Below are 24,978 nucleotides of genomic sequence, written 5' to 3' on the forward strand. Positions count from 1 at the left end.
CTCAACCCTGGGTCCAGTCCTATACTTCTCCATAATTATATTGAAACTAATGGCATTGTGATCACTGGACCCAAAGTGCTCCCCAACACATACCTCCATCACCTGACCTATCTCATTCCCTAACAGGAGATCCAACACTGCCCCTTCTCTAGTTGGTACCTCTATGTATTGCTGCAAAAAAACTATCTTGCACACATTTTACAAACTCCAAACCATCCAGCCCTTTGACAGAATGGGTTTCCCAGTCTATGTGTGGAAAATTAAAAATCTCCCACAATCACAACCTTGTGCTTACTACAAATATCTGCTATCTCCTTACAAATTTGCTCCTCTAATTCTCGCTCCCCATTAGGTGGTCTATAATATACCCCTAGAAGCGTTACAACACCTTTCCCATTTCTCAATTCCACCCAAATAGCCTCCCTAGACGAGTCCTCTAATCTATCCTGCCAAAGCACTGCTGTAATATTTTCTCTGACAAGCAATGCAACACCTCCTCATCTTGCCCCTCCGATTCTGTCATACCTGAAGCAACGAAATTCAGGAATATTTAGTTGCCAGTCACACCCCTCCTGCAACCATGTTTCACTAATAGCTACAACATCATATTTCCAGGTATCAATCCATGCTCTAAGCTCATCCACCTTTGTTACAATGCTCCTAGCATTAAAATAGATGCATTTCAGAAACTCTCCACCTCTTACTCTCTGTTTATCCCTAATGGTGCAAACTTCTATCTTTTTCTTCCTTCTCCCCTACATCTTTGGTCCGAGTGCTCCCATTCTCTGTCCCCTGCCCACCCTCCCTCACACACTGCCCACCAGCTCTCTCCATCTGTGAACCAACCTCCTCCCTCCTAGTCTTTTCAATTTGATTCCCACTCCCCAACCTTTTTAGTTTAAAGTCTCCCCAGTAGCCTTCGCAAATCTCCCCGCCAGGATATTGGTTCCCCTAGGATTCAAGTGCAACCTGTCCTTTTTGTACAGGTCACACCTGCGCCAAAAGAGGTCCCAATGATCCAGAAACTTGAATCCCTGCCCCCTGCTCCAATCCATCAGCCACGCATTTATCCTGCACCTCATTCCGTTCCTACTCTCACTGTCACGTGGCACAGGCAGTAATCCCGAGATCACTACCTTTGCAGTCCTTCTTCTCAACTCCCTTCCTAACTCCCTATATTCTCCTTTCAGGACCCCTTCCCTTTTCCTACCTATGTCATTGGTACCTATATGTACCACGGCCTCTGGCTCCTCACCCTCCCACTTCAGGATATCTTGGACATGATCAGAAACATCCTGGACGCTGGCACCAGGGAGGCAAACTACCATCCGGGTCTCCTGACTGCGTCCACAGAATCGCCTATCTGACCCTCTAACTATCGAGTTCCCTATTACTACTGCCCTCCTCTTCCTTTCCCTACCCTTCTGAGCTACAGGGCCAGACTCTGTGCGATATGATGAAGGTATTCCTGTCATGCTGTTATTTAAGTTCCAGAATTTTGACCAATATTGAGGGAATGTCGACTTCTTTCCAAATTCAAATGATCCATCACTTTGAGAGTAACCTGGAAGTTGATAAGTTTTCCATGCACTTGCTGCCCTTTATATATGTGATGATTGTTTTATGCTTGGAAGTGCTATAAAGCATAGAGAGAATATGCTGCTGGCATTGTCTCTCTCTGAGTTAAAGAGCATAAATGTTTAAAATGCTGGATGGAACACTGAGGAAGCAGGCTGCTTATCCTGATGTTGTCCGGTGGTAATATGATTGGAGCTGTACGCATTTCTGTCACATTCCCGATCTATTATGTAGCTTATGAAAGGGTTTTGAGAGTAACTTTCATTATTTGAGGCTTTGCAGATTGAAGCTTCATTACATGAACATTGAAAGTTCTGAAAGCGGTCCCTATTTTAATGAAGTCTGGAGTTTATTACAGGACAGGTTCTGTCTGAACTCAGACTCAGCACTATGCACAGTGCATTATATACTAGGTTCTGACTGGTAGCCTAATCACAACACCTTTTAGAGTTGCACAACACAGAAGTAGGCTCTTCAGCAGTGTACTCATGCAGGGCATTGCTTATCTATAATTTTTATTTCCAGCATTCAGCCTGTAGCTTCCTATGCCATGACATTTTACATGCTCATCTAACTTGTGCTTGGTATGATTTTGTATACCTCGGGTCACTTCTCATACTTCGGTTCAGAGTAGACTCACTCAGCCTATCCAGTTTGAACTGGAATAGTGCTCTATCCCAGGGAATATTCTGGTGAATTCCTCCGCAATGCAACCACATTCTTAAGTCACTGATGAGTGAATGCATGCTAATTGACCTAATTGGATTTGTGTTATTTTTAATGGACTGGGCAAATGCTATCATGTCTTAAATATGGGTTCATATCTATATTATTGCAATGCAAATTTGGGCATTCTTACCTGATGCTGTGAAACTATAGTGTATGCCCTACCACCTTTGTTGCTAGATATAAACTTTGCCATTTCATATTGTGTACTAAAATTTGAGCTACTCAAGCAATGGTGCTGAATTGTTAAAAAATGTATACATTTTATTTTTCTCTAGGGTGTAACTATTCCTAGCCAGAGGCGCTATGTATATTATTACAGCTATCTTTTGAAGCACAGATTGGATTACAAACCAGTGGCATTACTGTTTCACAAGATGCAGTTTGAAACTGTTCCAATGTTCAGTGGTGGAACTTGCAGTAAGTTTTAATTTCCGATTTAGAGATAATGCTGAAAGTAATGTTATACTGCTGCTTCAGTTTACCGGTATCCACTTTATTGGTCAGGTAGAATTAAAATACAGAAAATTATCTAAACTATGCTTGAGTGTATTAAGAATTTTTAAATTATAAACATTTTAAACTGACCTTTCCAATTAGATTTAGTTATCATTGTATCTTAATATCTGATTTAAAAACTGTTAAACTGGGGGAAAAAAATCACGTATATATTTTAAAAATAAGCATTTATACAGCTAAATCAGAACACCCAGGATATGGTTTGGGTGAGACTAGAACCAAGAAGTTTTAGCAGTAGTTAACCAGAGGGAGATGCATGTCATATGTTATAACATATGATTTACATTGATTTTCATTAGAAATCTTAGTCTGGCTGGGTGAGAAGAAAAAGGCCTCTGGTTTGAAAAGGGCTGGAAAGCTAAATTTTTTGTTCATTCATAGATCCTATGTTTGTGGTATCGCAACTAAAGGTGAAAATCTTCACTTCTTCTTTGGGACCGACTAGACGTGAAGAGAAGTACATGTATTTTGATTTTCCTCAACCTCTACCAGTATGTGGAGATATTAAAGTGGAATTCTTCCACAAACAGAACAAGATGATGAAAAAGGTTTGTTCTAAGTAAATATGGATTCTTTTAATATCATTAGTGTAACTGCCTTGATGTCATGCTTCATCTTCAATGGCCTTCAAAAATGTAAAGAATTGCATTATCTTATTCTAGCCTTTTCCCCCATTACTCAATTGAATCACCACTTCAAAATAAACAGCTATTTCGCACATTGCTGATTGAGATTTAGCCTATTCATCAAATGACTGCATATTATATTGCACAAAGCTAACCATTGTTGGCAGCAATGTAATCGATGACTTTTGAAAGGATCAGTGGACGATTTTTAAGTTCATATAAATGGTTAAGAACTACCACGCAGCACACATACACATCCTCATAACTCCCAAACCATAACTCCCCCCCCCACCACTCCCCAATTCACAGATACACACATCCTGTACTGGTCACTTCCTTCATTTTTTTTTATTGCTGCTCTTTTCACATATTTCTATGACTAATTGTTTTATTATTGATAGGATGCAAAACTGGGCTGAGAAGTGGCAGATGGAGTTCAACCCAGATAAGTGTGAGGTGGTTCATTTTGGTAGGTCATATATGATGGCAGAATATAGCATTGATGGCAAGATTCTTGGCAGTGTGGAGGATCAGAGGGGTCTTGGGGTCTGAGTCCATAGGGCACTCAAAGCTGCTGCGCAGGTTGACTCTGTGGTTAAGAAAGCATATGGTGCATTGGCCTTCATCAAGTGTGGGATTGAGTTTAGGAGCCGAGAGGTAATGTTACAGCTATATAGGACTTTGGTCAGACCTCACATGGAGTACTGTGCTCAGTTCTGGTCGCCTCACTACAGGAAGGATGTGGAAACCATAGAAAGGGTGCAGAGGAGATTTACAAGGATGTTGCCTGGATTGGAGAGCATGCCTTATGAGAATAGGTTGAGTGAACTCGGCCTTTTCTCCTTGGAGCAACGGAGGATGAGAGGTGACCTAATAGAGGTGTACAAGATGATGAGAAGCATTGATCGTGTGGATAGTCAGAGGCTTTTTCGCAGGGCTGAAGTGGCTATCATGAGAGGGCACAGTTTTAAGGTGCTTGCAAGTAGGTACAGAGGAGATGACAGGTAGGTTTTTTAGGCAGAGAGTGGTGAGTGCATGGAATGGGCTGCTGGCGACGGTGCTGGAGGCGGTTACGATAGGGTCTTTCAAGAGACTCCTGTATAGGTACATCGAGCTTAGAAAAATAGAGGGCTATGGGTAACCCTAGGTAATTTCTAAGGTAAGGACATGTTCTGTACAGCTTTGTGGGCCAAAGGACCTGTATTGTGCTGTAGGTTTGCTGTGTTTCTATGTTCTTAACTGTAGAAATAAAAACAGAATTGTCCTTGGGTCTGAGTAGTTCTAGTACAAAGTGAATTCCGTACAACTAAGGTTAAAAATCCATTTGTACCATCGCTTCTTCTGATGTGATATTTTTACATTTTAACAATTTATTTCCCCTTGTGCTGAAGACCTCTGAAGAAAAAGGTACTTGCAGTATCTTTCTCAATCAACTTCCCATTTTGGAGGACAGTACTACTTGAAAGAAATGGTTTTGTCTGAAATGCCAAACTACCACAATAGTGTGTGACTTTTAATTTAGCTATAAAATTTATGTTTTAAATTTTTTTGTTAAACTGTCTCATCCTTCCATGAGCATTATCAGTTGAAACAGCAGTACAGTGCAAGGATAATAATCTAAGAATGCATTTAACTTGATTTAGTTAATTTTTTTCTTTTATTAAGGTCATTGCAAATGAGAGTTTACCGTGCCATTTTTGTTTCATTTTTAATTTAGGATGTTTTTGGATTACATTTGCATGTGTAGCACATCTCTCTGTGGTAAAACATTAAATAATGCAACGAGTCAGCTACAGGACTTCAATCTTGGCAGGTGGTTTCAAAGTAATATGACAGTCTCTGTCAGGATTCTGCAAACTGTATAACTTTACCAATGGAAAACAGTGCCTTTCAGTGCATCTAAGTGCCAGAATTGCTGCCCTATCTCTGCTTGTAACTTGATTTTATTCTATGCATCAGATCTGTTCATTTTATTTTGGATTTCCTTGAGTGGAAAAGCTCCAATATTCATCCTCACAACTATTGTACAGATAAATATTTACTACTTAAATTAAACTCTGCATTATTTCCTTTGTATGAAATGCATTCTTTGACTGAACTGAGCATTCCACATGTTGCTCAGCAATCCTACTTCACCACCAGTAAATTTCACTTCTTATAGAAACGTAGAAAAGCTACAGCACAATACAGGCCCTTTGGCCCACAAAGCTGTGTTGAACATGTCCTTACCTTAGAACTACCTAGGCTTACCCAGAACTCTCTATTTTTCTAGGTTCCATGTACCTATCCAGGAGTCTCTTAAAAGACCCTATTGTTTCCACCCCCGCCGCCGGCAGCCCATTCCACGCACTTGCCACTCTCTGCGTTTTAAAAAAAAAACCTCACCTCTCCTCTGTACCTACTTCTAAGCACCTTAAAGCTTATGGTCCATTACAAATTTGTTACATTTAAAACGTGGGACATGCAATTTCTCATTTCCAGGCATTACCCATTTTAACCCCCTTTCTTCTATGAAATTTAATTTTATATTATCCACTACTTCGGTTGTAACCTAAAATTGTCCCAAATTTAGAATTAATTGCCATTCATTGAGGTGATTGGACAGCTGATTCAGGAAGTGGAAATCTTGGATGTTATCCTGGATTGGGATTGAGATCTTTAGTTTGGATTGAGGTTATTTGAATTTATTGCAAATTTGGAGCTGAGTGCTTAACCTCGGCAAGGGGTAAGTAATATTCATTATCTGAACATGTGCAAACAAGCATACACTTGCAGTGATTTTCTATTTATGAAGGTAACTGCATTGATAGACACTGGATATTGCAATTAGAATTGTCATGCGCAATTTTTGTTGTTATAATGCACATATTATACATTGCTTTTCACTTGATTCAAAATCCAAAAAAAACAACTGAGATTCATTTATTGGAGTTTTGCTATTCTGAAAATGGCTTTGAAGGCCATGATTGGCTGAGACATTTTCAAGAAGGTAGTAAAATTGTCAGTTCATTATTTATGCTAGTTTTCTGGTTTTGTTACATGTACCATCAAGAGGAACTTTCCGAATGTTCCACGAATGCCACCTCACTATTTTGCATTTTTTGCACTATATTTATTTCTTATTAAAATTTACAGTAAGAAATATAAGTAGTGCACTGTACTAAGCTGGCAAAACAACAAATTTCATGACATATAGAACTTTATTGATCCCAAAGGAAGTTAGTGTCACAGTATTAGGAGTGTACAGATGTACAAATATTAAAACAGAAGTAAGAAACAATAAAATGTATGTTACCTCAAACAGTCCAACAGGACGGGGTCATCACTTCCCCAGCTCTTGGTTGACTCATTATAGAGCCTAATGGCTAAGGATAAGAATGACTTCATGTAGCAAGCACTCTTTGGAGCAGTGCAGTTATCTTGTCTATTAGTGAAAGTGCTTCTATGTTCAGCCAAGGTGGCATGCAGAGGGTGAGAAACCTTTTCCAGAATTGCCAGGATTTTCTGTAGGGTCCTTTGTTCTACCCCACCCTCCAGTGTACCCAGTTTGACTCCAATAACAAAGCCAGCCTTTCTAATCAGTTTACTGAGCCTGTTGGCATCACCTGTGTTGATGCCATTGGCCCAACACACTAATGCATGGAAGATTGTACTGGTGACAACAGACTGGCAGAACATGTGAAGGAGAGGCTTGTGTACTCCAAAGCACCTCAGTCTCCTCAGGAAGCAGAGGCGACTCTGGCCCTTGTACACAGCCTCTGTGTTGGTGCTCCACTGAAGTCTGTCATCCAAGAACACCCCCAGGTACTTGTATGTCCTCACCACATCCTCACCATCAATAGTAACAGGGAGCAGTGCAGACCTAGTCTTGGAATTGAAGGCACTTGAGAAGTCAAAATTCATGATTCTCATGGTGCTGCCCTGCATATCCAAATTCGAGTAAGCTCTTTTCAGCAGGTAGATTTGTGCCCTTGGTAAACAAATTGCAGGGAATCGAGGGCTGATCTGACCAGGGGTCAGAGGTGAGACAGGACCAGTCTCTCTCGGGCTATCTTGATGTGTGAGGTCAGGGCCATTGGACGGTTGTCATTCAAGACGTTTGGTTTGCCTTTCTTGGGTACTGGGACCACACATAATGTTTTCCACACAATCAGGACCCTTTCCAGGCTGAGACTGATTGATAATGCACTGGACAAATCCACACAGCTGCTCAGCAGACTCCTTCAGGACCTTGGGGTTCACACCATCCGGTTCCGATGTCGGGATCTCCCCAGAGCCCTTCTCATCTGCTCAGTAGTGAAGGTAATAAGCCACTGATAATAAATCTGATACTGATTCCGCAGTCTTTCCCCATGAGACTAAGGGCAATTTCCTGTAATATACAAGTGCATAGAATGAAATTGTAAATGCTAATGTAAATTTCAGTCTTTAGGAAGCAAAATGAATCTGTTCACCCGAGACAATTATTGTTCTCTGTCGATCATGAAGAAGTAGTTTTTCTGGGCAAAACAGGCCAGTCTTTTTTTTTTTTGCTCAATAGTTTGTGTTTTTTTCGCTGTTTTGCAGATAATACTGGATTACTGTTCAAGCACAGGTGCTTTGAGAATTTTTGTCCGTGGTTATTATTTGTTTGCACTTTCCAAGTCATTGAGCAATATAGCATGGGTACAGGACCTTTGTCCCAACAGGTCCATGTCAACAATGGTACCCACCCAGATAGTCTCAATTTCATGCATTTGGCAGACTTTGTGTGTCAGAATGGCAACTAAACAGCAAATTGAGAAAATAGCCGGGATTCCTTTCATTTCTTTAGGATACTATGCTGTTAAATTGGGACAGGGCACTGTTACTAAACAGTTTTTAAACTAGAGTCAGTCATGTGGCTGTTAGACACTACACCATGCTTAGAGTGAATAGTTCTTTTAATAGTGTTAACTCTGTGCATTTGTGTTCAAAGAGCAGTGTTTTTTTGTCACTGATAGTTGGCAAGTCATAAGCAGTAAGATAATTTGGAACTATTTTGTCTACTGCAGTTTCAAGCATTCAGGCTTGGAAATGCCAGAAGCTGCCAGGAATGAAAATGAAACTGTTTCTCTACTTCAACAAGTTAGGAAGTAAGGGTGTTTTTACCATTCTGCAGATAGTACTGGATTACTGTTCCTCAAGCACAGGTGAAAAAATTTGAAGGTATCGACATAATCTTGAATATTACATTGAAAATGAAGATTCGGAGGATGAAATCGTTGAAAGCACTTGTTTGAAGACAGTCCATTGTTTCTGCTTGGCGTCTGCGCTGATTTTGTTTATTTACAGACAATCAGAAGAGCACAGCAGTGTACACTGGATTAATTCCTCTGTCATTAAGTATTAGGAACTAATACCATTTTATAGTACTATAGTAGTTTTGGTAGTGTTCTAAATTGTTCTGTATTATAATTACGTATGTAATTTGTTACTCAGTTTGTCTTTTTGTACTTTAAACCATTTCCATGAAACTTTGGCTAATTGGGGCAGCTGCTTAATTGCGTCAAAATACAGTGGTACTGTTGTATCCCAGTTAACTGGAATCCACTGTACCTGTGCGTTTTTTAAAATTGGATTTGTATAATATCTATTGGGAGTGGAGTCGTATATGATTTTTCTATTCCCTAGCCTAGACCCACAAAGGCCTGTGATAACATTCCTAACACACTGAGGTTGGGATCAGTTTGACAAAAAGTGGGATTTAAACTTAGCTTAATGACTACATCAATTTGCGAAGCAATTGTGAAACATTTTGGAGAGCTTCCCTTATTTCAGCGGTCCCCAACCACCGGGCCCCGGACCGGTACCGGGCTGCAAAGCATGCGCTACCGGGCCGCGAGGAAGCGATATGATTTGGCGATATGAGTCAGCTGCACCTTTCCTCATTCCCTGTCACCCCCACTGTTGAGCCATTACGCATGCGAGGTCATTACCCGTGCGTCATCCATTTCAGCGCGGGAAGGAGATCAACTCCTCGAGCTTGCAAATGACGGCGGGCTGGAAAGTATGTTTGACATAACATCTCTGCTGGCATTCCGGATCAAAGTCAAGGCTAAAAATCCTGAGATAGCCACGAAAGCACTGAAAACGTTGCTTCCATTTCCAACATATCTCTGCAATGAATGCAACGAAAACTAAATTGCGGAATAGACTGGACAGAAGGAACCCCGTTCGACTATCGCTGTCTCCCGTCACCCTTTGATAGGACCGTCTTGTTGCAGGAAAACAAGCCCAGGGCTCCCACTGATTCAGTGATATTGGTGTGTTGCAATGATTTTATATGTCCATACGGGGAAAATATGTGCTGCTTGTTTAATATCCAAACGTTACTTAAAATGTTATGATGCTATTGACTTATATAACCATATAACAATTACAGCACGGAAACAGGCCATCTCTGCCCTTCTAGTCCGTGCCGAACGCTACTCTCACCTAGTCCCACCGACCTACACTCAGCCCATAACCCTCCATTCCTTTCCTGTCTATATACCTATCCAATTTTTCTTTAAATTATAATATCGAACCTGCCTCTACCACTTCTACTGGAAGTTCGTTCAACACTTACTTCAAGCCCCCCTGTCCTCCCCTGATAATTATCACAATATTCATGCGAGGAAAATATGCACTGTGTGTTTAATGTTAAATTCGTTAGAGAAACCTTTTTAGAAAGGAAATTGAGTGTATTAGCCACTTATCACCGATATTCCGGTCGTGATACCCACCCCCGCCGAACAGAATTGCCAGAAACGATTTGGAGAAAAAAATCGTACACGCACTGGTGCCCATGCAAGGCTTCATGGTCCTTGTAGTCTTTATCGGGGTAAACCCAACGTATTTGACTGATACTCTTGTCCGTTGGCAACCCTACCACCCCCCCCTCCCCCCCCCCCCGGGTCGGCCAGACTGCAAGAATATTGTCAATGCGAAACCGGTCCACAGTGCGAAAAAGGTTGGGGACCCCTGCTTATTTCACCCACATCCATAAACCGGGAATTCATTGTTTCTTAAATTAAAATGGTGGAAAAATGCTGGAGAGGATGGTTGGGCCCCCTGTTATTGCTTTTTCTCTCATTTAAAACATCAAAAGCTATTCATATACCAGGTCTATATGTGCATCTTGCGTGAATAAGTTTTAAAATTGTTGTAGTATTTCAAAAAATACAATTTAGAACTTCATTAATTTGTATTCAAATTTAATACTTGTACCTTTCTGAAATTTACTCAAGTTCAGTTTTACAGCTTTTGCAGATCAAGCTTGAAGTATTGGAGAAATATGCTCCCTATGTCTTAAGTGGAAATAAAACATGACTTTACTCTCAAACCCTGCCTCCCAATCACCTAAAGCACTTCGTAGTTTTCTGTGGTGTTTTTCTATTTGTGTTGGTTCATTTTATGATGCAAAATTCTAAACATTGGTATCGTAATGCATGGTTCAGATGAAGCAAATGATTTCTTGTAACTGACAAACATATTTTTTCTTCAGGATAAAATGTTCCATTTCTGGATAAATACATTCTTCATCCCGCAACCAAATGAGAACTTAGATAAAGTAGAAAATGGCAGTATAGTTTCAGACAAGGATGATGATGGTTGGCGTACAGATAATGACAAGGAATATCTGGCCCTCACATTGACTAAAAATGAACTTGACAAGGCAAATAAAGACAAGGCCAACAGATACTTCTCACCAAATTTCAAGGTTAGTAATATTTCTACCACATATAAAAACGAGGTGATGGGTGCTGTATTTCTCAGTTGGTTCAGAATCATTTAGAAGCTCACCTTGTACCTTGTTGCATTTTGTGGTTTTATGGTGATTGTTTAATCAAGGAGTTAGATTTTTTTTTAAATGCTGGAGGACCCAGTGGTTTATATTGATACTGAATTAATGTTCTAAGATAATTTTATTGTAGCTTTATAGTTTATTCCAACTGTCAAATTCAATTTTTTAAGACTATGTTTGCAATTAGAAAATAACTCTTTCATACTCCATTGCTTGATTAGCTAATTGGCCTTGTCCCACAAGATTTTCTTTACAGCCTTGTATCCAGTTATCTTTGGAAAGCCAGTGTGAAATCTCTCTCCATCCTTCCAGTAGTGACTCATAATTCACTGTCTAAAACTTTATCTATCCTTCCTTACTCCCACTTATTGCTGTTTTCCTTCGCCAATTATCTAAAAATTCTTCCAGATTTTGGTGTTTTAATTATTTCAATTTTGAGTTTAACCAGTAGTGGTTCAAAAGTACTTGTAGAATAGCATGTCCAAAACAGTAAAATTAAGCAATGATTTTTGAAAGTTTTTTTAAATTGCACATATAACAAGCTCCCGTATTTCATGGGCCCAAATGCTGGGGCTGATATGTGGCCACACAGAAAACCCCAATGTTGCAATATGATTTACCATTTAGCATATAAGCACACAAGCCTTGTGTAGTGTGATTACTTTTATTTGATAGACCTTTAATAATATAAGAAATTTTCCCACAAACCTGTCTGTTTTCGGCCAGTTGGCACTGAGGTTTCATTTCTTAACTGGATAGTGCCTGAAGCTGCACATTATTTACAGTGGATTCCCGATAATTGGGGCAGCTGCTTATTTGGAACAAATCTTAAAGAACAAAAACTAATTTTAAAAAATAACTGGGATTCCCTTTGTTTATTTGGGACACTATGCTACTTAATTGGGTCAGGAGACTGTTGACGAACAGTTTCTAACTGAAGTTGCGCGCACGTGTGTAGCCGTTTGGACACTATAATGTGCTTAGAGCAAGCAGCTTTTAAATAGTGTCACTTGTGTGTGTGTTCAAAAAAAAAACTGATTTTTGTCACTGATAGTTGGCAAGAAATGAGCAGTAAGATAATTGGAGCAACATACATCAAAGTTGCTGGTGAACGCAGCAGGCCAAGCAGCATCTATAGGAAGAGGCGCAGTCGACGTTTCAGGCCGAGACCCTTCGTCAGGACTCCTGACGAAGGGTCTCGGCCTGAAACGTCGACTGCGCCTCTTCCTATAGATGCTGCTTGGCCTGCTGCGTTCACCAGCAACTTTGATGTATGTTGCTTGAATTTCCAGCATCTGCAGAATTCCTGTTGTTTGCAGTAAGATAATTGGAACTGTTTTGCTCACTGCAGTTTCAAACATTCAGGCTTAGATGTGAGGAAAAAAAGCTGAGAACGAAAATGAAACTATTTCACTACAGGTTAGGAACTATGAAGAATTTGAAGGTATTGACAATTATCTTGAATGTTACAATGAAAATGAAGATTTGGAGTATGCAGTTGTCAAAAGCATTGTACGAACGCAGTAAATTATCTGCACCAGGTGGTTGCATTGATTTTGTTCATTTACAGTCAATCAAAAAACAGCAGCGTACAAGTCCACCATCAATAACTTAGGAACTGATACAGTTTTGCAGTACTGTGGTAGCATTAGTAGTGTTCTAATTTGTTCTTTATTTCATAATTTGTTACTCAGTTAAATGGTGGTTTTCTTTTTTAAAAAAAACTTTAATTATTTCTGTAAAACTTTGGCTAATTAGGGCAGCCCAATTATATTTGTATGTTGATAAATGGAGATGTGGAGAGGGGAGATAGAGAGATATAGATGGTGTTAGTTCAGGAGGCGTTTAATAAATTATTTCAAAAGAACCCTTTTCAAAAATTTAAGGTAAATGTTTTAGAGCAAATATAGTAATCAAAGTTGGATGACCTGAAGGAAAAAGATTTAAGGTTGCCTAAATTGTTTGGCTTAAAGGTAAGCTATTGCTGTAGATATAGATTTGGATGGATATGGGAAATGCAAAATAGATATTTTGATGACACAAGAATAACAATCTTGGCAAAAAGCTTGGAAAGCTATTGAAGACTTCCAGGAGAAAATTTTGCAGAATGTAAGTAAGACAGATGTAATTATCTATGGATTGTAAGACAAAATAAAAGAAAACAACTGAGTAAATGGAAATCAAACTGCAGAAGGTATAAATTGTGGGAAATGTGGAAAAAAAAATCTCAGCAAATCAGATTGCCTCAGTGAAAAAAGCAGAGAGGTTGAAGTTTGAACTCAAAGACTCGTTAAAGAAATATTTACTGTTCGTTGAGGTTTCCTGATTCACTGAGTATATCCAGCATTTTATCTTATTTGCAGGATCTGAACTTCTGAGCATGCATCTACAAAGACCACTTTTATAACGTTGCATGTCTCTTTCACTGGCTACTGAAATCTCATGGTATGCTTTTGCTGTCTCTGACCTTTCTTGGGTCCAGCGCTGAACAGGCCAGCTATCCAACCAAGTTTGAAAAGACCCTGCCACATGTGTTGAGTTCAAGTTAGGTTTACATGTAACAAACTTTGGACTTTGGATTGCATTGCAGTGCCAATCCAAATCAGTACTGTATCCAAAATAGTTTGATTCACTATCTCTTGAGTTGGCTGTATACTGAGTCAATGGTGTCTTGACCCAGAAAGAAAGGGTTTATTGAGGTGCCAGTTTCAAGTTCGACAGGGTTATGATTTTTGGCATGAGGGTGTTGTTGAGAGATGTTCTTCAGTTCTAAGCTTCAACTTGGCCAGGCGATGATGTTTGCCCAGTGTTGGTGGGTGAAGGTTTTTACCTGCCTTGGAATGTGGCTTTTGATCATAGATGTCAAATCAATATCCACATTTGATATTCAGATATATCACAGTGTGGAAGTTACTTTGCTAACAGCCAAGAGACATGAATTTGAATTCCATCCAGGCAGTATTTAAATGTATTTGTTTGATTTAGTTTAAAAAAAGAATTTGCAGATACTGATACAAGTGTTTTTAGAGTAGGCAAAAAAAAACTGTCACATGGGCTTAAAATCCGATTTGCTCACTAATGGCCCAGAGGAGGAAATCTGCTGGCTTAACTAGTCTAACGTTTGTGACTCCGGACCCTCCAATGTTGTTGACTCTGAGCTCCCAGCATTGTCAATGTCTGCAAATGAGTGAATGTTTTTTTTAAGCTTTTATGTGCCTTTGAGCAAGTAGAAATGATGGTCCTCAGTTTTGGCTCAGATTTTAATATTGTATCAAAGCAGATCTCAACCATCCTCTACTCTCTCAATTCATCTCACTTCTTATTCACTATAGATGTTCTGTGCACAGGGTCCTGCATTTCTTTATGGTGTTGCTTCAATTTCAAGATTCTCACCCTCCAACTTAATGTCCTATCACTCCCACTCCCTAAAACTACTGGGTGCCCAGCCCAGTCTCTGCATTCTTTTTTTTGGCCCTCCAGTGTCTCCCTGAATTTTTTTTTTATTAACTCTTCCATTGCTAACTGACATTAGCTGCCTCAGCTTTGAGCTCTGCAGTTTCTTCCTTGAGCTCTGCAGTTTCTTCCATAAATCACTCCTTTTCAGATGAGGATTAAAATCTATTTTTATCTCCTTAAATTTGTCTCTGAGATGTCTTCAACAATTTATGAAGTGAAAGGTACTTACATGCAAATTGCTAAATAGAGGTTTAAAAATTGACAAAGTACCAAAGCTGGGCTTGTGAAACTGGGGGCAATGAGATTTGTTTTTGAGTGGTTGTAACCCAAGGTTTGATGAAGGGATAATTGACAGATAACACACTTTGTGGTGTGAACTTGCATGATTCTGTAATAAATAATGTCCTTTAATATCTTCAGATTTCATTCTTGTAACAATAAGGATCTAAAAATTCATCTAACATTCAGTAATAAACCTTCTCACTTTAAGGCAACTATTGAGTTGAAATTAGGAATATTGGATGCTTATCACTTCATGAAACCAATCAACAAATATCCAGCTAATTACATGAGGTCTTCCAGGGGTTCTGCCTACTTCTCTCCTGAAGCACATTGAAACATTTCAAACAAGTATTAGTATTGATATCATGCAAATTTATATTTTGTCATACGTAAAGTAAAACTAATAAGGAACTGATCCTTCTAAGAATTAAATAACTGATTTGAACTAGGTCTGTAATGGTGAACTTTTTGCAAGTACAACCCTGAAATACTTTTTTACTCCTGTCAGCAACATTTTCATTGTTTTTTCTTACTCAGTAGAAATTGTTCAGTAAATCTGTTTTATTTCATCAATGTATTTTCATGTACAGTTGCTACAGTGATTTTCATTTTCAAAGCTAATGAATTTAGAAGTGATCTCAGAGCAATTGGGTGGCAGATTACCATAATTTTACTGTAGCTTGGTTTCCCCAATATTCATAGCTCTTACGAAATCGCTTGAACAATTCATTCCTCAGCCTTAAAACATTACCTGTGTCTTTTCCATAAACAGATTTTGCATAGTATAGGCTACTTTCAGCAGCTAATGCACAGTTAAAACTTATGGAATCGTACTCCGAGGCTGTTGGACTATTCTGTTTTTGTTGGAACCTCATTATTGTCGTTTGTACTTCCAGATTGGAGATGACAGAAGGAAAGAGACTTCACTGTAGATTGTTGGAAAATTTATACTAAATCTACCTATGTAATTAAATTATATAAAATATCCTTGGATATTGCTGTCTGCTATCTTTTGTAGACTTACATTATTTTCTTTGCTAATTGATTCTGATGCTGATATCGTCAATTCACTTAGCACCACACCATGAATGAACTACAAAGGAATTTTGCTGTTTGAAGGAATTACTTGTTTTTAATCACAGCATCGCTATCAGGCCAGGGGATCAAACCTAGTTCTGAGGAGTGTAGTCAGGTATGCTGACATCAATCAGGCAAATCTAAAAATGTTGAAATGTCCGCTTTGTAGAACTGATGCATAAGACTGCATGCTGGTTAAACAGCAAGCAGTAGATAGACCTAAGCAATCTCACAACCAATGGGTCAGATCAAAGAATCTACAATCCTTTCAGATTTAATCATGAACTTGATTATGAATGGTGATTATGAATTCAGCAATGGTGAAGGTCCAGTGCTCAACAATAAAGCTAAAGTATTTGCAACCATGTGCAGCCAGGAGTCCAGAATTGAAGATCTGTCATGGCTTCCTTGCTACTATCACAGAATCTAGTTTTCAGCCTTTGTGATATTAAAGAATAGCCAAGAGCACAGAAGCTACAGGACTAGACAATATTCCGCTGTATTACTGCAGATCTGCACTCCAAAACTAGCTGTTCCTCAAGCCAAACTGTTACAGTATAATTGCAAAATTGGCATCTACTGACAATGTGAAAAAGTGCCTAGGTATGCCCTGTTCACAAAAGGGGAACAGATCCAATTCGGCTAATTAGCATTCAATCAGTCTTGGTCATCAGCAAGCTGATACAAACAAGAGAAGATCTCCAGATGCTGGAAATCCAAAGCAACACACAAAATGCTGGAGGAACCCAGCAGGCCAGGCAGTATCTGAGGTCTCATCATGAAGGGTCTGTGCCTGAGACATTGACTGTTTCTCTTTTCCATTGATCCTGCCTGGCCTGCTGAGTTCCTTAGACATTTTGTGTGTTGCTGATGGAAACAATGACCAACAGAGTGATCTAGCAACATTACAAATAACCTGTTCACCGACAGCCAGTTTTGACCTCCCCAGAACCTATCAGAGCTTTGGTACAAACGTGGGCTAAGTCTCAAATGTGAGGTGATCGTGCTGCTGTTATGTCAAAGTAGTGTTCAACAATGTGGCATCAAGGAATCCTAGTACAGCACTAGTTAACGGCCACCAAGGGAAAAACATTGCAATGATTAATTTTTTTCCTTGTTACTTGCTTTGGCTACTCGGGCAGCAGCTCCAAAACCAAGAAGGAAAAGAGCAGCAGGTGAATGGAAACACTATTACCTCCAGATTAACGCAACATGCACAAAATGCTGGAGGAACTCAGCACGCCAGGCAACATCTATGAAAGAGAGTAAACAGTCATCATTTCGAGTTGAGACCCTTCATTGGGACTGGAAAGAAAGAGGAGAAGTTATTGTAAGACGATGGAGGATGGGAGGGAAGTACAAGATGGTAGGTGATGAGTGATGATGGGGGAGGGAGTGAAGTAATGAGCTGGGAGGTTGCTTGGTGAGAGAGATGAAGAGCTGAAGAAGAGGGAATCTGATAGAAGAGGACAGAAGACCATGGAAGAAAGAGAAGGTGGGGAGAGCACCAGAGGGAAGTGATGGATAGGGAAGGAGATGAGGTAAGAGAAGGAAACAGGAGTGGGAAATGGTGAAGGGGTGGGGGAAGATGGCAGTTACCACAAGTTCAAGACATTGATGTTCATGCTATCAGGTTGGAGACTACCCAGACAGCATCTAAGGTGTTGCTCCTCCAACCTGAATGTGGCCTCACCACAGCAGTAAAGGAGGCTAATGGACTGTCATGTCGGAATGGGAGGGAGAAAGAATTGAAATGGCTGGCCACCAGGAGATCCTGCTTTTTGTGGTGGATGGAGCGAAGGTGCTCGGAGATATAGTGGACACACAAAATGCTGGAGGAACTCAGCAGGCGAGGCAGATTCTTCAGGTTGCATGCGTGATTTGAAAATATACGTCTTTATCACTGCCTCTAAATCCAGGAGCTCCCTTCCAGATAGTATTGTGGGAGTCTTTACGAGGACTCCCAGGGTTCAAAGCAACAGCGTTCCATTTACCTCAAGGGCGATTAAGGACAGGCAATAAATGCTGAATAAAATAAAACCATCTTGGACAAGTCCATATTTATACAGTACTGTGCAGAAGTCTTAAGCACCCTAGATTTTTTTTTATGTGGGTTCATATGGCATGGCCTCCACCGAGCCCTGATCTCAACATTATCGAGGGTGCCTGTGTTTACCTGGAGAGATGGAAGCAAGCGAGACAACCGAAGTCTGCAGAACAAACTACCAGCCTATTATAAAACTGCACAGCAGCATGCACAAGAGAATTGATGCAGTTTTAAAGGCAAATAGTGGTCACACCAAATATTGATTTGATTTTAGTTTTTTTTTACTATGTACTGCCCCTTCATAGTAATTTTCTGATATTTAGAAACTTCATTTTATTATTTTTGAAAATGTCTTCGCTTTACAGAAGTTTTTTTACATGTACTTAAGACTTTTGCAAGTGTAACTTTTGCACTGTACTGTGTGTATTTGTGATTTTTTAAAAAAAGGTTATTAACATATGAGAGGACCCTGGTCCCTAGTTGAATATTTTAAGTTCAAGGTATTGCAACACTTCTGTGACAGTTCAAAGGTGATTGCATCGGTTTGATCACTTTCATCTCTGTGGTTTGGATTGCTTTTGGTTTAACTCATTTGAATATTGTCACGGATTAACGAAAAGGAACATTTCCTCCTGTAAGTTTTATGTTCCACAGACTCACCTGTTAGAATATTCTTTAACATTTTAAAGCTTTGTGTTTGGCTGTCTTTGGTCAAGGATTCAGATTAAGGCTTCTTCCTATTAAGACTACTTAACTAAATTTGGTACAAACTTGTAAATGCATGTTGTTTTCTCTCCTTGTTACAATATTTCTCTAAGGAGCACAAAAGCCAGCAAGTATTCTTGAATTTTATACCCAAATAACAGAATATTTTCTTTAATATTTTCAGTTTTCTGTTCTAATTTTGTCCATGTATTAGCATACTGTTAAGTTAGTGTGCTATACAAATTAAATGCTGATGTATATTTATCTCAGTACATGGCTAAATATAATAAGGTTCAAGGTAACATGTTATAGATATGGATGAGTCAAGAATATTGCAATATTAAAATAAAATTTCTGCTAAGTTTTTAATTTTAAAAAAAGGGAATATAACAACAGTTAAAATATGTAATGGACTGCCTAAGAGGTTTTTGAAGCAAATTGCAGAGTGCTAGTCTACTCACTCAAACTCACTACATTGCTATCCTATATTTTTCTAAAAACTTCAAATAAAGTAGCACAATAATCTAATTCCTTTCTGGTGCAACTTTTTGTCCATTTACCTAGTTGATATTTGGTGGTCAGCGTGCTGCATTTGTGTAGGCAATTTTGGGTGCTTTTAACCATTGTCTGACTTAACAGCTGGGAATTACAGCAAAGACCACAATCCCTGGATATGTGCACATTGAAGGAAACCAGTTGAAGTATGAATTAGGTTTTGTTTTGCTAGATTTCAAGTTCATTGATGAATACATTTTGTCATTTCACCACCACTCTTTAACTTAACAATATACGGGTATTCGTGATATTTCATGTAAAGTGATACCGGAAATGGCCCAAAAGGATGAAGGATGTCGAAAGCAAATTGTTTATTTTTGACAGAAGGGAAGATTCAGTAGACTCAAGTTATTTCTGAACTTCAGATACATGCTAGAAGTGTAAATTAGTGTGATGTAACAAATAGGTAATTTTTTTTTATCTTCTCTACAATACAGGTGAAGCTGTTATTTACAAAAACGGTAGAGGAGCGACCACACCCCATGGGCAACAGTTCAACCACAGTAACGCCAGATGTTAGTGATAATGAACCAGAGGACTATAGATACTCAGACACCACTGACTCTGATCCAGAGAATGAACCTTTTGATGAAGATCAGCATACGCAGATAACAAAAGTCTGAAATATTTTTATGGGAAAATTAAAACTGCAAGAAAAAGGAAACACTTGAATAAACTGAAAGCAAGTACCTTTTTTAATGGCAATAGGACAATGTGTCAAGTAAAATGCTACACCAATTATAGGAACAATGATCTTTTCCTGACCAATGTTGTTTAGCCCCATACACATACATCCACGAGGTTTTGACACTGTTGTCCAATGAGAAATGATTGCGTAGATATGTATATACATTTTGTGTGTCAAATTACACATAAAAGCGCAATCAGGAAAAAAGAGGCACTTTCCCATTTAATTCCAGTTTTATAAAAAGTGGAGACAGATCTGGTGTGTACGTAGGAAATTTTTTCCTTTTGTGTTATGTTGCCAACAGTAGGTGCTCACTTACCTGTACAAAGGTTTTAAGCCCTGCCCCTTTAAATCCATGTAACAGCAGATCAGTCTGTTACCAGCCAGGAGGATTTTTGAAAAGGTTTTGCATAAAATGCATGTTTTTTTGGGGGGGGAGGAGAGAAGGAAGTAGAGAGGATGCACAGAAAGGAAAATAAAATCCATAGTCTGGTTCCAGTACCACCTACAGCCTGTTGCACATTTCTGCAAGGCATTCAGTCTAGTAGATAGTGCAACTGGCTGCTACTGCTGCTTGCTTTTTGTGCTTTCAAAGCACACTGGTGCTAGAAAAGGCAGCTGGATTGAGAAATTCTTTCTGGGAGGAGGCTTGAACCTTGGACAAATAAAATCTACTGGTCCACAGATGTACAGATTATGGAGTCCATGTAGGGCAAATTTTCAAGTTTTTTCCTTCCTTTCCTAAGGGGTATCGTGAGGTGGAGTCCCTTGGTAGAAATTGCTCAATTTTATAAATGTGGCAGCATGCCCGCTCAAAATATGACAGTTAATGTAAAAAGGAGAATTTTACAATGATTTAATAAGTTAGCTAGAATTATTTTAATTGGTGCTGCTCCACTATGTCCTGTGTAACCAAGGCCAGTGCTTGAAGTTGATCACTCTTTTGTTAGTACTGTTTTGGACTTCAAGTCAATATCTATATAACTTATCTTCATTACATTTGTGTAGTTCTAGCTGCTTTATTTCTATTGGCAAGATGCCTTCTTTCTCCACATCTCATATTGGCATATGATAAGGCAGAATTTGGATTGGGAGTATGCGGTGAGTTTAGGTGGCATGTGTTACATAATGTGTTATGTGGAAGTAACAGAATTTACAGCCAATGTTTCAACAGGATAAACTGATTTTTAGCAAGGTCACAGTATGCACAGAATTTTAACATGAAAATTAAGAGGTTTTGTATTCATATTCTAGGAAGCTGTTTATACCTTCCTCATCCGTGACGGCATGAAATGAAGTCTCTTGTGTTCTGTTGGTTAATGTGTTAAACCAGTAGTTGTCGTCATTTCCTGTAATTGTCGGAAAATAGAACTGCATACTCCCATGGGGCCCAGCCAATTGGAGTTGCGTAGATATGGTAAAAGTCTGATGTGAGAATGTTTTTATGTTCTCTTTTAAGGAACAGAAAGAAGATTGTGTTTTAGCTGGGGAAAACTATTTTGCTGGAGGGTTAATGCATTGAAGTGTACCTATTATTTTCATTACTTCAGCACAAATTTTATTATGCTTGGCCATTTGGTGATGGACAGCTACAATTACAAACATTGCATCCAGCTTCGTCTGGAAGTAACTTCCCAAAACATTTAGTGTTGGTTAGTGTCTAGATGTTTCAGTTCTGGTGTCTGTTCTTGCTATAAACCACAAATCTTTTAAATCTTTCTTTGTAGTGGTGCTTTAAAACTGTCTAAAAGCTAATGTGAAGAGCATGAGTTGTGCAGTGAAAGAGAAATGGACAAATATAGCTCAAGAGGGAAGGAGTGCAGGTTTATAGATCAAATTACAAGCTTCAGTTGACAGTTTTCTTTTATTGATGGAACTTTCCTTTTAATTTTTTTATTGATTTCCCCCATCCCTTCAAAATCTCTTCATTTCTGTTGCTAATAACTGAACATTTGAGACATGCCACTTTTGAAGAGTTTCCTTATGTATATCATCTTTCATAAAGACGTTTACCACTAAATCTTATTTTTATATTGATAATAAAAGGAAATTTTGACAACCAGGAGCAGGCAATAAAAGCCCATTTGTAAAAGGTGCACAAAAACAAGTGAAGGAAAACTTTCCTGCCTTACATGCCTTGGAAATACTTAGCTTGGCTTCAGGCAAAGTATTTATACAGCTTTATTTTCCCTTTTAACATTAGGGGGCAAAGAGGCGGCCCTTTCATCTTCAGAACACTGAAAATAAAATTCTCAGTGTCACTTGGAACGCTAAGGAGCCAGGGTAAGAGCAGCTGCATATTGTACTGGGCTTTTGCACTGTAAGAGTTTTTTCATATTCTGTTGAAAATCGAGGGTGTATTGGGGTCCATAAACAACTTTTCCAAACCTTCCAAAGGCTTGCATGCTGATGGTGGAAAAGGTGGCAATAGTATGTTTTCATATTCTTGTATCAATACCATCCTTGTAGAGTCAGACATGCGTTACTTTGACTGAAAGTTGTCCGGTCTCTTTTTTTATTTATGACAGTATTCATAATTAGTCTGGTAAATACATTCTGTAGATTATCTTTGAGTTTCCAGACAATATGCTTAATAAAAACAATTCTTTGGATGTGCAGCAGCTTAATGTCTGAAATTGTTTGTTGACAGCATCACTGTAAAGGAATTTATTTGGCCATCTTTAGTCATCTGTAGCCCCACTGAATTATTTTTGCCACAGTAAATCACAAAGGGCAGTTGCATGGGTAGCCTCAGGGGTCCTGCACTGTGGCACAAGGTATGGGCCGAGTGGATTTCACAGGCAACATCAAATATCCAATTTTCAGCTTTAAAATATTCATAAGGTGCCAGTGTGAGAGTTCATTTCATTAGTAATACCAGATTTGTGCAATATGTTTAACAAAGCCTGTGGTTGCCACAAAGTGCCTCTTGTTTACTTAAAATACTGTTCAAAATTTTGTCATCATGCATGCAGATGGAAAAGGTGGAACTGTGCACTATAAAGGGGCTTCACTGCAGTGTAGGACAAAGCTGCCTGCTGCTCTGTCTGTTCAGATTTGGATTTTGTTTCATATAAAAGATGTATACAAAAATATATTTTCAGCCTGTAAAACAGCCTTTTCCATTTCAGCCTGTTAAAGATACTATTGTGCTGTGCAGCTATTTGCTCTGTGTGTAATGCTATGCACTGAGAATACACAAAAAGTAAACCAACAAATGTAAATTGTACAGGTTATTGATGCTCATAAAATCCAATGTCCATTTGTTATTGTATGTGTTGTTTGTTAACAACCCTTTATCTTACTGTTATAAACTCCACTTAAAACCGATTAAAGATTAAAGTCTCATTCTTGTCATTGTGCAATAGTTAGAATATTTTACCTTAATCTGTTTTTGAATGGTTATATCTGCCTTCAATATCTCTTTGCTTAAGTAATGTACATATTGTGGGAGAAACAACACAAAAAAAACCTACAGTTTAAGTTCCTGCTGAAGGGTCTTGGCCCGAAATGTCGACAGTACTTTTTTTTTCCATAGATGCTGCCTGGCCTGCTGAGTTCCTCCAGCATTTTGTGTGTATTGCTTGGATTTCCAGCATCTGCAGATTCTCTCTTGTTTACAGTTTAAGTTTCTCCTTTTTTTTGCGAGATTTGGTGAAATTGGTGGGTCAACTACTTCAGTGATATGATAGAAATAAGTAAAAATGCCAGTATGTCCCATGACTGACATTTTCACCTTTTTAATGTTTTATTTTTACCTAGTTATAGCCAATCTTTTCTGTGCCATATTACTTTTTTCTCTGTATTCTATTAAAACCTTTCTGATGATTCAGTGATCAGCAAAGAAATGTTCATTCCAAAACCTAATTGCTCTTGAGTTTTGGAATTATTTTCCTACCCAGAGATCCAATTAAATTCATTTTTTATGTGAAAAGTGGCTGTCTAAGTGCACCTTAAGCAATCTTGATAAGTTCAGATTGGTTAAGAATTAGAACTTTGAAATTGTCTTTTCTCAGCTATTTAATGTCTGTACACCTGAATATTTCTCCAGATTCCTGCCTTTCAAAGCTGAAAAATCCAGTTGTTTTGACTCTTTCCCCATTAACCTTTGGGTTTCTTGCACTTGACACCATTATGTGGTTTATTTCTACATTTCCAGAATTTAAAGGTTGGCCAGAAATCAAAGCAATAATTGTCAAATTTCAGTACCAGCCTTCTGTCCTGATTTATCTCAGCTAATACAGGGAATCAGAATGAACAAATCATTTATAGATTAACAAGCCGTAGTTAGTTGGGTAGTGTAGCATTCAGTATTGTAGCCTCAACTGTTTACCATATATAATCCATTGCCACTTTAGGCGCACCTGCTAATATTAATGCTAATACCTAATCCGCCAATCATGTGACCACAACTCAATGCATTAAAGCATGCAGACATGGTTAAGAGGCTCATTTGTTGTTCAGGCCAAATATCAGAATGTAGAAGAAATGTGATCTAAGTGACTTTGACCATGGAGTGATTGTTGGTACCAGACAGGGTGGTTTAGGTATCTCAGAAGCTGGTAATCTACTGGGATTTTCATACACAACAGTCTCTAGAGTTTACAAAGAATGATGCAAAAATAAAAAAAACAGCAGCAGTTCTGTGGGTGAAAATGCCTTGTTAATGAGAGAGATCAGAGGAGAATGGCCAGACTGGTTCAAGCTGACAGTAACTCAAATAACCATACATTACAAGAGTGACTTGCAGAGGAGCTTCTCTGAGCATGAAACACGTCAAACCTTGAAGTGGATGCATTCCAGCAGCAGAAGACCACAAACATGCACTAAGTGGCCACTTTATTAGGTACAGGAGGTACCTAATAAAGTGACCACTGAGCGTTAGTAGTGACTTAGTTGAGGGGACCAAATT

The 24,978-nt window shown here is 38.8% G+C and overlaps 1 protein-coding gene across 1 annotated transcript in view; it reads left to right on the forward strand.

The window, feature by feature from the left end:
* Positions 1-23,442, forward strand: part of LOC134358933 (phosphatidylinositol 3,4,5-trisphosphate 3-phosphatase and dual-specificity protein phosphatase PTEN) — a 135,263-nt gene extending 111,821 nt beyond the window's left edge. The window contains exons 6-9 of the mRNA XM_063071626.1: positions 2,583-2,724; positions 3,205-3,371; positions 10,957-11,172; positions 19,816-23,442. Coding sequence (XP_062927696.1) covers positions 2,583-2,724; positions 3,205-3,371; positions 10,957-11,172; positions 19,816-20,001 — 711 coding nt within the window. The 3' untranslated portion in view covers positions 20,002-23,442. The remainder of the gene's footprint in view (positions 1-2,582; positions 2,725-3,204; positions 3,372-10,956; positions 11,173-19,815) is intronic.
* The last annotated feature ends 1,536 nt before the right edge of the window (positions 23,443-24,978 follow it).

Source organism: Mobula hypostoma, chromosome 19 (genome assembly GCF_963921235.1).
Source record: "Mobula hypostoma chromosome 19, sMobHyp1.1, whole genome shotgun sequence".
In the NCBI taxonomy this organism is placed as follows: Eukaryota; Metazoa; Chordata; class Chondrichthyes; order Myliobatiformes; family Myliobatidae; genus Mobula; species Mobula hypostoma.